This window comes from Melanostigma gelatinosum, assembly GCF_949748355.1.
Source record: "Melanostigma gelatinosum genome assembly, chromosome: 8".
Lineage (NCBI taxonomy): Eukaryota > Metazoa > Chordata > Actinopteri > Perciformes > Zoarcidae > Melanostigma > Melanostigma gelatinosum.
In genome coordinates, this window is record NC_136641.1 from 28600520 (window position 1) to 28615146 (window position 14627).

The 14627-nt window shown below is 39.8% G+C and overlaps 2 protein-coding genes across 6 annotated transcripts in view; both read left to right on the top strand.

Moving 5' to 3' along the window:
• The window catches only part of plxnb3 (plexin B3), a 91949-nt gene extending 91324 nt beyond the window's left edge, over positions 1-625 (top strand). For all 3 annotated transcript variants that reach the window (XM_079273563.1, XM_079273565.1, XM_079273564.1), the window contains one exon: positions 1-625. This exon is cut by the window's left edge and continues 1562 nt beyond it. The gene's annotated coding sequence lies outside the window, so the exon portion shown is untranslated.
• A 380-nt stretch (positions 626-1005) lies between these two features.
• Positions 1006-14627, top strand: part of srpk3 (SRSF protein kinase 3) — a 41477-nt gene continuing 27855 nt past the window's right edge. For all 3 annotated transcript variants that reach the window (XM_079273569.1, XM_079273570.1, XM_079273571.1), the window contains exons 1-5: positions 1006-1375; positions 2043-2124; positions 10763-11520; positions 13026-13134; positions 13242-13329. In XM_079273569.1, coding sequence (XP_079129695.1) covers positions 1366-1375; positions 2043-2124; positions 10763-11520; positions 13026-13134; positions 13242-13329 — 1047 coding nt within the window. In that variant the 5' untranslated portion in view covers positions 1006-1365. The remainder of the gene's footprint in view (positions 1376-2042; positions 2125-10762; positions 11521-13025; positions 13135-13241; positions 13330-14627) is intronic.

The window sequence follows — 14627 nt, forward strand, 5'->3', positions numbered from 1 at the left end:
GTAAATGGACTCAGACTGATGCTGGTCCCAACAGGCAATAACTAAGCAGACTTCCTGTCTGACAGACTTTGGTATAAAATGAGCCGCTTGTTGAATGATCTTCTGTACTTTTCTTCTTCTGGTGTTTCTGATGATTCTCTCTGTTTAATCTTTAATCTCTCCTCTGTGTTGCTTGTTTTCGATAGTTATAGTTCACTGATCAGATTACAATTTTGCATGTGTGTGATGATGATGATGATGATTTGTTTTAATGGTGGCAGAAGGTCCTAGTTTGACCTCCTGATCGCTGTTCCATTTTTTAAATATTCTGGGACATGATGAAACAGACCCTCAGCTCTGATTGGTCGAGCTCTATTTGTTACTGAAACGTTTTTTCTACAAGGGAATAAAAACTTTAAAGGGTTTGTATAAAGTGACTCCTGGATCAGATGTGATGAAGCACAGACTGCTTTTCTACTGACTGTACAGTTTGCCAACAATGTGTAAATGTGCCTGTAAATACCTCTGAGGATGAGGAGGGTGAGGAAGACAAGTCAGACTGCATTGGAAATGTGCTTTTATTGTGAAGAGGCTGGAGGCCAAACAAGTTGTATCATGTAAAAATAAAGTTACAATTTTAACAATTCTCTCTGTCAGTGTTTTTCATTTGTTTTAATACTTTTGTCGATGTCACTGATACCAAAACGTTTTGGTACCTTAATTTAAAGAAATATAGAAGTCGTACTACAAAAACCTGTTTTGGAGTTTAAGAAAAGAAGTCAAACTTTTCAAATTTGGAATTTGTTCTGAACCAAACGGAATCCAGAACTATCTGATCAAATAACCATATATGTTAACAATATGTAAACATGATCAATATCTTGTAATGTAATAATATCTAAACCATTACATCATTTGTTTATATTTACCCCCCCCCCCCCCCCCCCCCCCGGTCCCAGTTTAGAACCACACAGCATGGCCGCTAACGGCGCATGTCCACAGACCGGTGTCCGGTGTCAACAGCTGTTGAGACCATGAACGGCAGGACCGATACACCACGGAAAACACGAGAATAACCGGATCGGACCCGGTACAGAGCTGGTACTTCCCGTCCGGTCTGCAGAGAGAGCCGCTGATCTGCAGCTGGAGCTAGCGGAGCTAACAGGCTAACTGACAGCAGACTGTCAGCTGTCTTCTGACGGGGCTAACGGACAGGCCACTGGCTCATGTTCACCACGCTGTGCTGCACTGACCCGTCCTGGCCCGGGTTCGTTTCTGGACTGTCTGCGGTGAAGTTCAGCCACATAACGGAGGCTTCCGAGTTAACTTGTTGACGCGAGCCTCCAGAGTACCATCAGTCCAGCTGGGATAGAGCAGAGAGCCAGGATGCTAATAGGTAAAGTAGCAGGATGCTAATGGATAAAGTAGCAGCATGCTAATGAGTAAAGTAGCAAGATGCTAATGGTTAAAGTAGCAGGATGCTAATGGCTAAAGTAGCAGCATGCTAATAGCTAAAGTAGCAGCATGCTAATGAGTAAAGTAGCAAGATGCTAATGGAGAAAGTGGGCAGCATGCTAACGGGTAACGTTAGCTGAACTCCAGCCAGCATGGCTAACATGCTAAGCTATCTTCCACCAGCTGACTGCTGATGCTGTCACAAACACACGCAGGTTGTTACTGGTTCCAGACGCCATTCGTAAAATAGAGCATTTAACTAACAGACTAATGTCTGCTGGTCAGTTCATCAGTTCTCCAGGTTTGATTAACTTCAATGTGAATCGTTTCAGTTGTTACAGAGGAACCATCTGACCAGGTGGTCATGAACACGTTCAGAGGTTTATTAATGTATGTATCAGTGATAAACAAAGTAAATGTAACTTGAATAATGATGTTTCTATTTACGAGTTAAAGGTCTCTCTAAGCTCTACTAATGCTTCAGGTTGAAAGTGTTAAAGCCATAAACAGTGACCAGTGTTGCTTTTATGAAAGGGCCGTTGGTCATATTGACTTTATATAAATATATAACGTTAATAACGTTGTTCCTCTCACATCCGTCGCTGGAGGAACCGGTAACGCTGCCGCAACCGGAAAGAAGCACCGGAGGAGAGGAAAGAAACACCGTCGAGTCCGAACAGAAGAGAACCAGTAAGACACCGTGTGTGTCTGTGTGTGTGTGTGTGTGTGTGTGTGTGTGTGTGTGTGTGTGTGTGTGTGTGTGTGTGTGTGTGTCAGAGGTCTGAAGGGGTTTCGATCATCATCATCATTCACTGGATGGTGATGATTATGAAGCTCTAACTGGACTCCTCCACTGACTTGTGATCTCTTGGTTCTATTGATGGTCTATTTGTTTGTTTAATTGTTAATCTATTGATTTGGTCAAGAGGTTCTCATTCATACAAAGTATCAAAACTATTGTTGTGGTATTGTATCTAACATCTCAGTAAACAAGAAAACACCTGTCAATCTTTGTGCTAAGCTAACAGTGTCCCCCTGCCTCCAGCCTTTGTGCTAAGCTAGCTGGTCTCTTACTGACAGAAACAGGTTTGGAGTTCGGTCCGAGAGACTCAGCTCCAATAATAGAAGCAGAGAGTGAATCATGATCACGCATGCACGCACTTCATGTGTTGAGGTTTGCCTGAGCTGCACTGAAATAGACTGTGTGTGTGTGTGTGTGAGTGTGTGAGAGAGAGAGTGTGTGAGAGATCAGAAACAGTTTATTGCCAATGTATGTTGCACAGACAAAGAATTTGTCTTGACAGGTGGTGCATAACATTAAACAATCAACACATTGCAAGATATAGAAACATTAAATTTACAATAGAATATAAAATAAAGTGCACAACAAACAGATAACAGGATTATAAACAAGTATGATGAAGTGTAATGTAAAGTGTTGAGTGTGTTTAGATGAAGAAACAGGGAAGGGATGTGTAGGAGTGTCCAGTAGGAGGTTGTCCTGGGGATGAAACTGTTGATGTGGCGTGAGGTCTTGGTCCGAATGGAGGTCTTGGTCCTGATGGACTGCAGCCTCCTGCCAGATGGAAGGGGCATGAACAGTTTATGTCCAGGCTGAGAGGGGTCGACTACAATCTTTCTTCCTCCCTTCAGGGTCCTTGAAGGGCCGGCAGATTGCAGCCAATCACCCTCTCGGCAGAGCGAATGATGCGCTGCAGACCGTGATGGAGAAGCAGAGGATGGACTCTATGATGGCTGTGTAGAAGTGCACCATCATTGTCTTTGGCAGGTTGAACTTCTTCAGCTGCCTCAGGAAGTACATCCTCTGCAGAGTCACACGGGGTGATGGGAGGAGTCACACAGATGGGTATACTCCGGGGCTGTTGAACGAGGAAGGCGAGAAGGTAGCCCCTGGTTTGGCTGTTCCCGGCACTTCGCCATGCGCCTGGATGAGACGATCCAATCTGGTGGTTCTCTATAAACTCGTCCAGGGATGTGGGTAGCTTGAACGAGATTAGTTCATTTTTTACATAATCTGCTAGACCGAGCAAATATGCGTCACACTGAGCGGCCATGTTCCATGAAGTTAATCGTGCCATGGTCCGGAAATCAATGGCATAGTCCGTGACAGGTCGGTGACCCTGCTGAAGCCACATTAGCCCTCCGGTCCCATGGACACCACCCCGAAAACCATGCGTAGTTCGTCAGAGAAGGACGCACAGGCAGGAGTACGACGATCCCATTCCGCCGTTCCTCACAGGCGAGCTCTCCCCGTCAGGTGGTTGATGGTGAACGCCACCCTGGCGTCCTGTGAAGTGAAGGTGCGGGGTTGCAACGCGAACAGGATGAACAGTTTGTCAGGAATGCGTTGCAACCCTCAGGATCCCCAGCGTAACGTTCCGGCTCCCCCACCCGAGACCGGCGTTTGACCCCAGAGTGGACCGAAGCAGGTGACGGCGACCACGTCGCATTGGTCTGAGTTGTGGCTGCTGCGAGTTGCTGGTCAATAAAGGTGGTCAGAATCTGGTTCTGATTCGCCAGTGTGTGGTGAACCTCGGCGGTGTTGGTGACCACCAGGGTCTCGCGTCGCTGTATCACCACTTCGATCAACACGAACCGGGCCTGTGATGCGGTCGTATGCTGGGTCCATGTTCTGGCCAGATTGTACTGTAACTGGTGCGGTTAGGACCCAGAAGCAGTACGACAGACACACTGAATAGTTGGAACCAAAGCTTTATTCTCAACTGAACATACAACAGGTAACAGTCTAGGATATGCACAGGTGTAGAATGCCACACGGTGGAACACCAAGCCGTCAAGGGAGAAGGCAGACAGAACTCAAAGGAAACAGAGGCAGGATCTCGTGGTCGGGAACGGGAGGCTGAGTGGTTTACCGGGGCCGAGGCAAGGCGGAGAAGTGCAAACAGGCAGGGTCAGTAATGGGAAATCTGTTGGAGGGTAAACGCGGGAAGGTCTGGCATGAATGCGGAGAACGATCTGGCAGTGAGTGTGTGAGACGGGTCTAAATAGTAGGTGCAGCAGAGTGAGCAGGTGAGAGCGATGAGCTGATGAGGTGGGTGTGACTAACAGGTGATTAAGTGAGTGAGAGATGCAGTGGCAGAGCTGTGACAAGAACATTATATTTCTTTAAACTAGTGTTGGAAGAATTCACCTCCATGACTCTGTCCAGTCAGTCTAATGACTGGTCTCTCTGGACATTCTTCTCTTTTGGAGATCATCCTATGATTTGACTCTCACAACTCACACTTCAACAGTCCTGCTCTGCTCTCTCTATCCTCATCTCTCCCCGTGTGTCACGGTTTGTGTACATCTCACTGAAGTCAGGAAACTTGTCAGAATGCCCATATTTGATTGGCTGAGCTGTGTAATGTGATTGTTTGTGGAGACTGTAAACATGTTGTGCTATGACTGTGGTGTATTTTTAGGCTTGTATCTGCATTATTTCAAATAAATATTTTCAATAAAAGTGCTTTTTTTTTTCATGCGAACCTGAAACTTTTCAATTTGAGCTGTGTTTCATCTTCATTCACAATTAACCAGTAACATATACACAATATATACACATCTGAACAAGTGCCTCACAAATTGTACCTGTATTTAACCATCATAATTATTAAAATAGACCTTGTAGTTATAGATCTACACTCTCGTTAGTATGAGCATGCCATTTTCGAGCAGAGGCCTAAAAATAGAGCTAGGGCCCAATGTAGATAACAGAGAACATTATATACCTTTAAACATTTGATACCATAGATTATACAGCTTTAAACATGTAGATAACAGAGAACATTATATATCTTTAAACATGTAGATACTGTAGATTATACAGCTTTAAACATGTAGATAACAGAGATTATACAGCTTTAAACATGTAGATAACAGAGAACATTATATATCTTTAAACATGTAGATACTGTAGATTATACAGCTTTAAACATGTAGATAACAGATTATACATCTTTAAACACGTAGATAACAGAACATTATGTATCTTTAAACATGTAGATAACGGAACATTATATACCTTCAAACATGTAGATAACATAGATTATACATCTTTAAACATGTAGACAACAGAACATTATATATCTTTAAACATGTAGATAACATAGATTATACATCTTGAAACATGTAGATAACAGAACATTATATATCTTTAAACATGTAGATAACGGAACATTATATACCTTCAAACATGTAGATAACATAGATTATACATCTTTAAACATGTAGACAACAGAACATTATATATCTTTAAACATGTAGATAACATAGATTATACATCTTGAAACATGTAGATAACAGAACATTATATATCTTTAAACATGTAGATAACATAGATTATACATCTTTAAACATGTAGACAACAGAACATTATATATCTTTAAACATGTAGATAACAGATTATACATCTTGAAACATGTAGATAACAGAACATTATATATCTTTAAACATGTAGATAACATAACATTATATATCTTTAAACATGTAGATAACATAGATTATACATCTTTAAACATGTAGATAACAGAACATTATATATCTTTAAACATGTAGATAACAGATTATACATCTTGAAACATGTAGATAACAGAACATTATATATCTTTAAACATGTAGATAACATAGATTATACATCTTGAAACATGTAGATAACAGAACATTATATATCTTTAAACATGTAGATAACATAGATTATACATCTTTAAACATGTAGACAACAGAACATTATATATCTTTAAACATGTAGATAACAGATTATACATCTTGAAACATGTAGATAACAGAACATTATATGTCTTTAAACATGTAGATAACAGAACATTATATACCTTCAAACATGTAGATAACATAGATTATACATCTTTAAACATGTAGACAACAGAACATTATATATCTCTAAACATGTAGATAACAGAGATTATACAGCTTTAAACATGTAGATAACAGAACATTATATACCTTCAAACATGTAGATAACATAGATTATACATCTTTAAACATGTAGACAACAGAACATTATATATCTTTAAACATGTAGATAACATAGATTATACATCTTTAAACATGTAGATAACAGAACATTATATATCTTTAAACATGTAGATAACAGATTATACATCTTTAAACATGTAGACAACAGAACATTATATATCTAAACATGTAGATCAGGGATTCCCAAAGTGGGGTGCGCGAGCTGCCTCTAGGGTGCGCGAGAGGAAAAGTGTAATGGCGGTCTGACGGTGTAATAATATTAAATATTTAAAAAAATGTAATTTTAATTTAAAAACTGTCAGGTGGGACATCTGAAGCTATCAGTCGTAAAAGAGGAGAGGGACAGAGAGAGAGAGAGAGGAATCGGAGGCGAGGGGAACGGAGAGGTGCAGCACAGACAAATCGGGAGCACATCGGCCCATCGCGGAGTCAAGGTGAAAAAAGAGGAAACGAGAGTGAGCATCAGACTGGGAAAAAAAGAGGAAATATGATGAAAAGTATCTGTGTCTGGGCTTCACTTGGATTGGCAACGCAGATTCCCCAAAGCTACAGTGCGTGGTGTGCAGCGAGGTTCTGGCTAACAGTCTGAAGCTCTTATTTACGTCACCACCTGAACACCAAGCATGCCAGTGCAAGTCAAAAGCCCCTTACATTGTTTATATCGAAATTGGAGGAGTTACAAAACAGCCAAAAACAACTGCAGTCTCATTCATGTGTTGGTCTATAAATGACGCACTACGGGCTTCATATCTGGTTACAGAATAGCGAGAAAGGGGCTACCGCACACAATCGCCGAAGACGTGAGCTCGCCAGCTGCCAGAGAGATGGTGGAATGTATGATTGGGGAGAAAGAAGCAAAAAAGTTGGACATGATCCCGGTGTCCAACAACACTGTGTCGCCGCATCGATGCTTTGTCCGAAGACATCCTGGCTGCATTAGTCGCTCATTAATTGTAAATTAAATGTGATAATCTGCCTCTGAGCCTGTGCGTGTGTCCTCGCATCCTGATTGCTCTTTAAAAGTGACGCCTTGTGTCACTGAAAGTCATTGAAACTTTGTTGCAGTGTTTCAGGGCGTTTTCACACCTTCAGTTCGTTTGCTTTGTTGCAGTTGCTCCTTTGTTCGGTTTGTGTTCACACTGCAACATTTAACAGCGGACTAAATCTTGTAAACAAATGCCACGCGCGAGCAAACTGTTCTCTCATTGGTCCGATTCTTATGCGGCTATGAAGGCTTAAAAGGCTCTGTTGCTTCTTTTTTTTTTTTTTTTTTATTAAGGGGGGGGGGGGGGTGCGCGAACCCGGTCGGGATGTAGAAGGGGGTGCGCGGCCTAAAAAGTTTGGGAACCGCTGATGTAGATAACAGAACATTATATACCTTCAAACATGTAGATAACATAGATTATACATCTTTAAACATGTAGACAACAGAACATTATATATCTCTAAACATGTAGATAACAGAGATTATACAGCTTTAAACATGTAGATAACAGAACATTATATGTTTTTAAACATGTAGATAACAGAGAACATTATATACCTTCAAACATGTAGATACCGTAGATTATACATCTCTAAACATGTAGATAACAGAACATTATACATCTTTAAACATGTAGACAACAGAACATTATTTACCTTTAAACATGTAGATAACAGATTATACATCTTTAAACATGTAGATAACATAGATTATACATCTTGAAACATGTAGATAACAGAACATTATATGTCTTTAAACATGTAGATAACAGAACATTATATATCTTTAAACATGTAGAAAACATAGATTATACATCTTTAAACATGTAGATAACAGAACATTATATATCTTTAAACATGTAGATAACAGAACATTATATACCTTCAAACATGTAGATAACATAGATTATATATCTTTAAACATGTAGGCAACAGAACATTATATATCTAAACATGTAGATAACAGAACATTGTACATCTTTAAACATGTAGATAACAGAGCATTATACATCTTTAAACATGTAGACAACAGAACATTATATATCTCTAAACATGTAGATAATAGAACATTATATACCTTTAAACATGTAGATAACAGAACATTATACATCTCTAAACATGTAGATAACAGAACATTATACATCTTTAAACATGTAGACAACAGAACATTATATATCTCTAAACATGTCGATAACAGAACATTATATACCTTTAAACATGTAGATAACAGAACATTATACATCTCTAAACATGTAGATAACAGAACATTATACATCTTTAAACATGTAGATAACATAGATTATATATCTTTAAACATGTAGATAACAGAACATTATATATCTTTAAACATGTAGATAACATAGATTATATATCATTAAACATGTAGATAACATAGAGTATACATATCTAAACATGTAGATAACATAGATTATATATCTTTAAACATGTAGATAACATAGATTATATGTCTTTAAACATGTAGATAACAGAACATTATATATCTTTAAACATGTAGATAACAGAACATTATATATCTTTAAACATGTAGATAACAGAACATTATACATCTCTAAACATGTAGATAACAGAACATTATACATCTTTAAACATGTAGATAACATAGATTATATATCTTTAAACATGTAGATAACAGAACATTATATATCTTTAAACATGTAGATAACATAGATTATATATCATTAAACATGTAGATAACATAGATTATACATATCTAAACATGTAGATAACATAGATTATATATCTTTAAACATGTAGATAACATAGATTATATGTCTTTAAACATGTAGATAACAGAACATTATATATCTTTAAACATGTAGATAACAGAACATTATATATCTAAACATGTAGATAACAGAACATTGTACATCTTTAAACATGTAGATAACAGAGCATTATACATCTTTAAACATGTAGACAACAGAACATTATATATCTCTAAACATGTAGATAATAGAACATTATATACCTTTAAACATGTAGATAACAGAACATTATACATCTCTAAACATGTAGATAACAGAACATTATACATCTTTAAACATGTAGACAACAGAACATTATATATCTCTAAACATGTCGATAACAGAACATTATATACCTTTAAACATGTAGATAACAGAACATTATACATCTCTAAACATGTAGATAACAGAACATTATACATCTTTAAACATGTAGATAACATAGATTATATATCTTTAAACATGTAGATAACAGAACATTATATATCTTTAAACATGTAGATAACATAGATTATATATCATTAAACATGTAGATAACATAGAGTATACATATCTAAACATGTAGATAACATAGATTATATATCTTTAAACATGTAGATAACATAGATTATATGTCTTTAAACATGTAGATAACAGAACATTATATATCTTTAAACATGTAGATAACAGAACATTATATATCTTTAAACATGTAGATAACAGAACATTATACATCTCTAAACATGTAGATAACAGAACATTATACATCTTTAAACATGTAGATAACATAGATTATATATCTTTAAACATGTAGATAACAGAACATTATATATCTTTAAACATGTAGATAACATAGATTATATATCATTAAACATGTAGATAACATAGATTATACATATCTAAACATGTAGATAACATAGATTATATATCTTTAAACATGTAGATAACATAGATTATATGTCTTTAAACATGTAGATAACAGAACATTATATATCTTTAAACATGTAGATAACAGAACATTATATATCTTTAAACATGTAGATAACAGAACATTATACATCTCTAAACATGTAGATAACAGAACATTATACATCTTTAAACATGTAGATAACATAGATTATATATCTTTAAACATGTAGATAACAGAACATTATATATCTTTAAACATGTAGATAACAGAACATTATATATCTTTAAACATGTAGATAACATCGATTATATATCATTAAACATGTAGATAACATAGATTATACATATCTAAACATGTAGATAACATAGATTATATACCTTTAAACATGTAGATAACACAGATTATACATCTTTAAACATGTAGATAACAGAGAACATTATATTTATTTAAACATGTAGATAACCTCTTGAAGACATTCTTAGTGTTGACCCTAACTGAGATAAACAAGACCCCGCCCACATTATCACCTCCACACAGCCGACCAATCACTGAATGAGGAGGCTACTGGTCAGATTGGCTGTTTTATAATGTTACAGAAGCAGACGTTATATAATCTACATGTTTTCGGTTCTTCGTATGTGGTTCTTGTGTAATACCTGGTTCTCTGTTTCAGGCCTGATGGCCTCTGTGACCTTCAGAGTCCCAATGCCAACGGCAGCATCTCCCCATCACCTCAGCAGAGTAACCCAAAATCGACCCTGCTGCCAGCCCCAAATACTTCATCACAACAAGCCCCAACATGTACTGAAGAGGTCCACGAACACACTACAGCACCCCAACAGACCCATCCACGCACCCCCACGTTACCCACTGAGACCCCCACGGGTCTCCCTCCATCCCTCTCACCTCCTCCCCAGAATATCCTCCAGACCCCCCCACCCCATGTAGCACACTTGGTCCAAAACACCCACCCAACAGCGCCATTGACGCCTTCGATTTTCCGCCAATCACCTCCAACTGTTAACCAAAATATTTGGCCTGAAGGCCAAACTGATCCCTCCAAACTGCCTCCAGTCTTATCACACAATATTACCCACAATACCTCTGAATCAAAGTTACTTCCTGCCCAGCTTTCTGCCAAAGCTGCTCACAGTGCTCAGTTAAGCCCCTTCCACCCAGACCCAGACCCCTTCCTGCTGACCTCAGTGACCTTCACCTCTAGTGTCTCCTCACATCTCTACACCTCTACCTGCTCGTCGGCCTCCTTCCTCTGCTCCCTCGACTCTCTGAGCCCCCACATTGGTCCGCCTCCCGTGATGTCATCAGCCACCCCACATATGACCACATCCCCTTTTACTCTGAGCCCGGCCCCTGCACAGCTGCTGGGCTCTGATGATGAGGAGCAGGAAAACCCTTCAGATTATTGCAAAGGTTTGTTTCCTGATTCATCCAAGGGGTGTCTTGTATGTTTTTTGTGGTATATCTCTGTGTTATGTCTTTTCCTTTTACTGTGTTGTTGTCTTGTCCTTGTTTGACCTGCCAAGGGACTGCAGATGCAAATTAGCTGAAGCTACAATCTGGTACAGTGCATCGAATGGAGACATTTATGTTTAAACTTGAAGCTGCGGAATAGTTTGCTTAACCGAGACAATGTGACAGACAACCAGACATCAATCTCTAAGACCTGAATGACTGTATGAGAGACACACAGAGAGATAGAGGGAGTGAGTGAGTGAGAGTGAGACAGACAGACAAGAGGAGGCCTAATGATCTTTCCCTGAATTTCTCCAAGTCATGTGTGTCTGTGTGTTTATCAATCACAAACACCTGTGTGCCTGCAGTCTTTACGTGGAGATAAAACTGAAACACCTGTCAAACAAATCCTCAAAACCCCCATAACCGTAGCTCCTATTGCTCCGATATTAGAACTGGAGAGGAAGGATGACTTGAAGAACAGATCATGTGAAAATTGTGTCTGTAGTGTAAAAAATGTGGCTTCACTGGCGATCTAGAAATGTTGTACAGTTGTCTGTGCAAGATTTTTTTGGAGTCTGAAATAACATTGGTCTCTATGAGAAGAAACCATTTTTATTGTCATATATATTTTTACACATACACGAAATGTATCTCTGCATTTGACCCATCCCTGTATATAGGGAGCAGTGGGCTGCCAGTGATCAGCGCCCGGGGAGCCGGGGGTTCAGTGTATTGCTCAGGTACACTTCGACACGTGACACGTCCCAGTCGGGGATCGAACCGTTGACCTTCCGGTTCCCAGACGACCCTCTTAACCCAGTGAGCCACGGTCGCCCCCGTGGAGCAGAAAGTTGTTTTTCCTCTCAATTAAAGGCTGTTGTGCCAAATGTGTAAATCTCCACAGTCATTTGTCTACGACAAGGACACGATTAGCTACTTTTCTACCAAAAATGATGCATGAAGAGTGAAGATTGTGGACTCAGTGGCAAAAGAGAAATATTTCTTTCACAAGATTCTGAAGCTGCTCTTCACTCTAGCGATGACATCACACACTCTGAGCTGCGCAATACACACCCATTATAAAGTCAGAAAAGGACTGAAAATATCATAAAAGTTAAATTGCTACAGTTGAAAAAGTGTAAAAGATATCAAAGAGCACCATACATAATCATACAGTAAATAGCTCAATGTTTTGTCAACATTTTAAAGTTGAAATGATGTCTGCAGCTGAAAGTATGAGGGAGAAGAAGGCTTTTAAAGTTGAAGAAGTTTAAGAGAATTTCAAGATTTTCTCCATAGAGATCCCATTCAAAAACATATTGCAAAAAGCTTAATAATTCAAAAAGCACAAGAGTTAGAAACAAGAAAAAATGCTGAATCAGCATTCCAACAATAAATACTCTTGATGAAGGACAACCCACGAGTCATAGCGATGCGTACCTGTGCTGTCTGTGTTCCAGGTGGTTACTACCCGGTGAAGATCGGTGACTTGTTTAATGGGAGGTACCATGTGGTCAGAAAACTGGGCTGGGGACATTTTTCTACCGTGTGGCTCTGCTGGGATCTACAGTACGAATCTCATCTTGTTTAAAAATACTTTGATGTCTCGTTTCTACTTTATTCTGCACTGATTCTGTTAGAATTCTGTCACATCCGCTGACTCTGTCTGTTTTTAGGAGGAAACGTTTTGTGGCGCTGAAGGTGGTGAAGAGCGCTCCACATTACACCGAGACGGCTCTGGACGAGATCAAGCTGCTCCGATGTGTGAGTACATATGTGAGGGTCCCCATCCAGGTCTATGTGAGGGTCAATGTGAGGGTCCCCATCCAGGTCTATGTGAGGGTCCCCATCCAGTTCTATCTGAGGGTCCCCATCCAGTTCTATCTGAGGGTCCCCATCCAGTTCTATCTGAGGGTCTCCATCCAGTTATATGTGAGGGTCCCCATCCAGTTATATGTGAGGGTCTCCATCCAGGTCTATGTGAGTGTCCCCATCTAGTTCTATGTGAGTGTCCCCATCTAGTTCTATGTGAGGGTCCCCATCTAGTTCTATGTGAGTGTCCCCATCTAGTTCTATGTGAGGGTCCCCATCTAGTTCTATGTGAGGGTCTCCATCCAGGTCTATGTGAGTGTCCCCATCTAGTTCTATGTGAGGGTCCCCATCTAGTTCTATGTGAGGGTCCCCATCTAGTTCTATGTGAGGGTCCCCATCCAGTTATATGTGAGAGTCCCTAACCAGTTATATGTGAGGGTCCCCATCCAGTTATATGTGAGGGTCCCCATCCAGTTATATGTGAGGGTCCCCATCCAGTTATATGTGAGGGTCCCTATCCAGTTATATGTGAGGGTCCCCATCCAGTTATATGTGAGGGTCCCCATCCAGTTATATGTGAGGGTCCCCATCCAGTTATATGTGAGGGTCCCCATCCAGTTATATGTGAGGGTCCCCATCCAGTTCTATTTGAGGGTCCCCATCAAGGTCTATCTGAGGGTCCCGATCCGTGGGCCGTGGACAACCTCCAGGGCTGCAGAGAAATGTTTCCATTTGGATAAAAAGCTGAATGATAACCCTAAAACGAAAGTTACGAATGTAACTACGGTTCTATGAATCCTGGATGACCGCCAGAGGCAGTGCTTCACACTGGATATCTTCCGTCTCGCGCATGCGCAGGTCGAATATTTATATCAACAAAGTCACGTGTGACCTCGGATGACCCCCGTCGTCTATAAGTTCCGGTGTCATCCTGAGCTCAGTCCTATGGAATCTTCTCGCGAGTTCACGGGATTCCGAGTGACCAAGAACTCTGGCGGTCATCCAGGATTCATAGAACCGTAGTTACATTCGTAACTTTCGTTCTATTTCATCCTTACTGACTGCCAGAGGCAGTGCTTCACACTGGATGACTTATACCAAAAGAGTCACGAGGAAGCACAGTAACTACCTCTTATAGCTCCGGCAGAGAAAATTGGCCAAAGAACCCTCCCCAGTGGGTGAGGATTGGCAACGTTAACTCTGTAGTGTTTGGTGAATGTGCTCGGTGATGCCCATGAGGCCGCCGCACA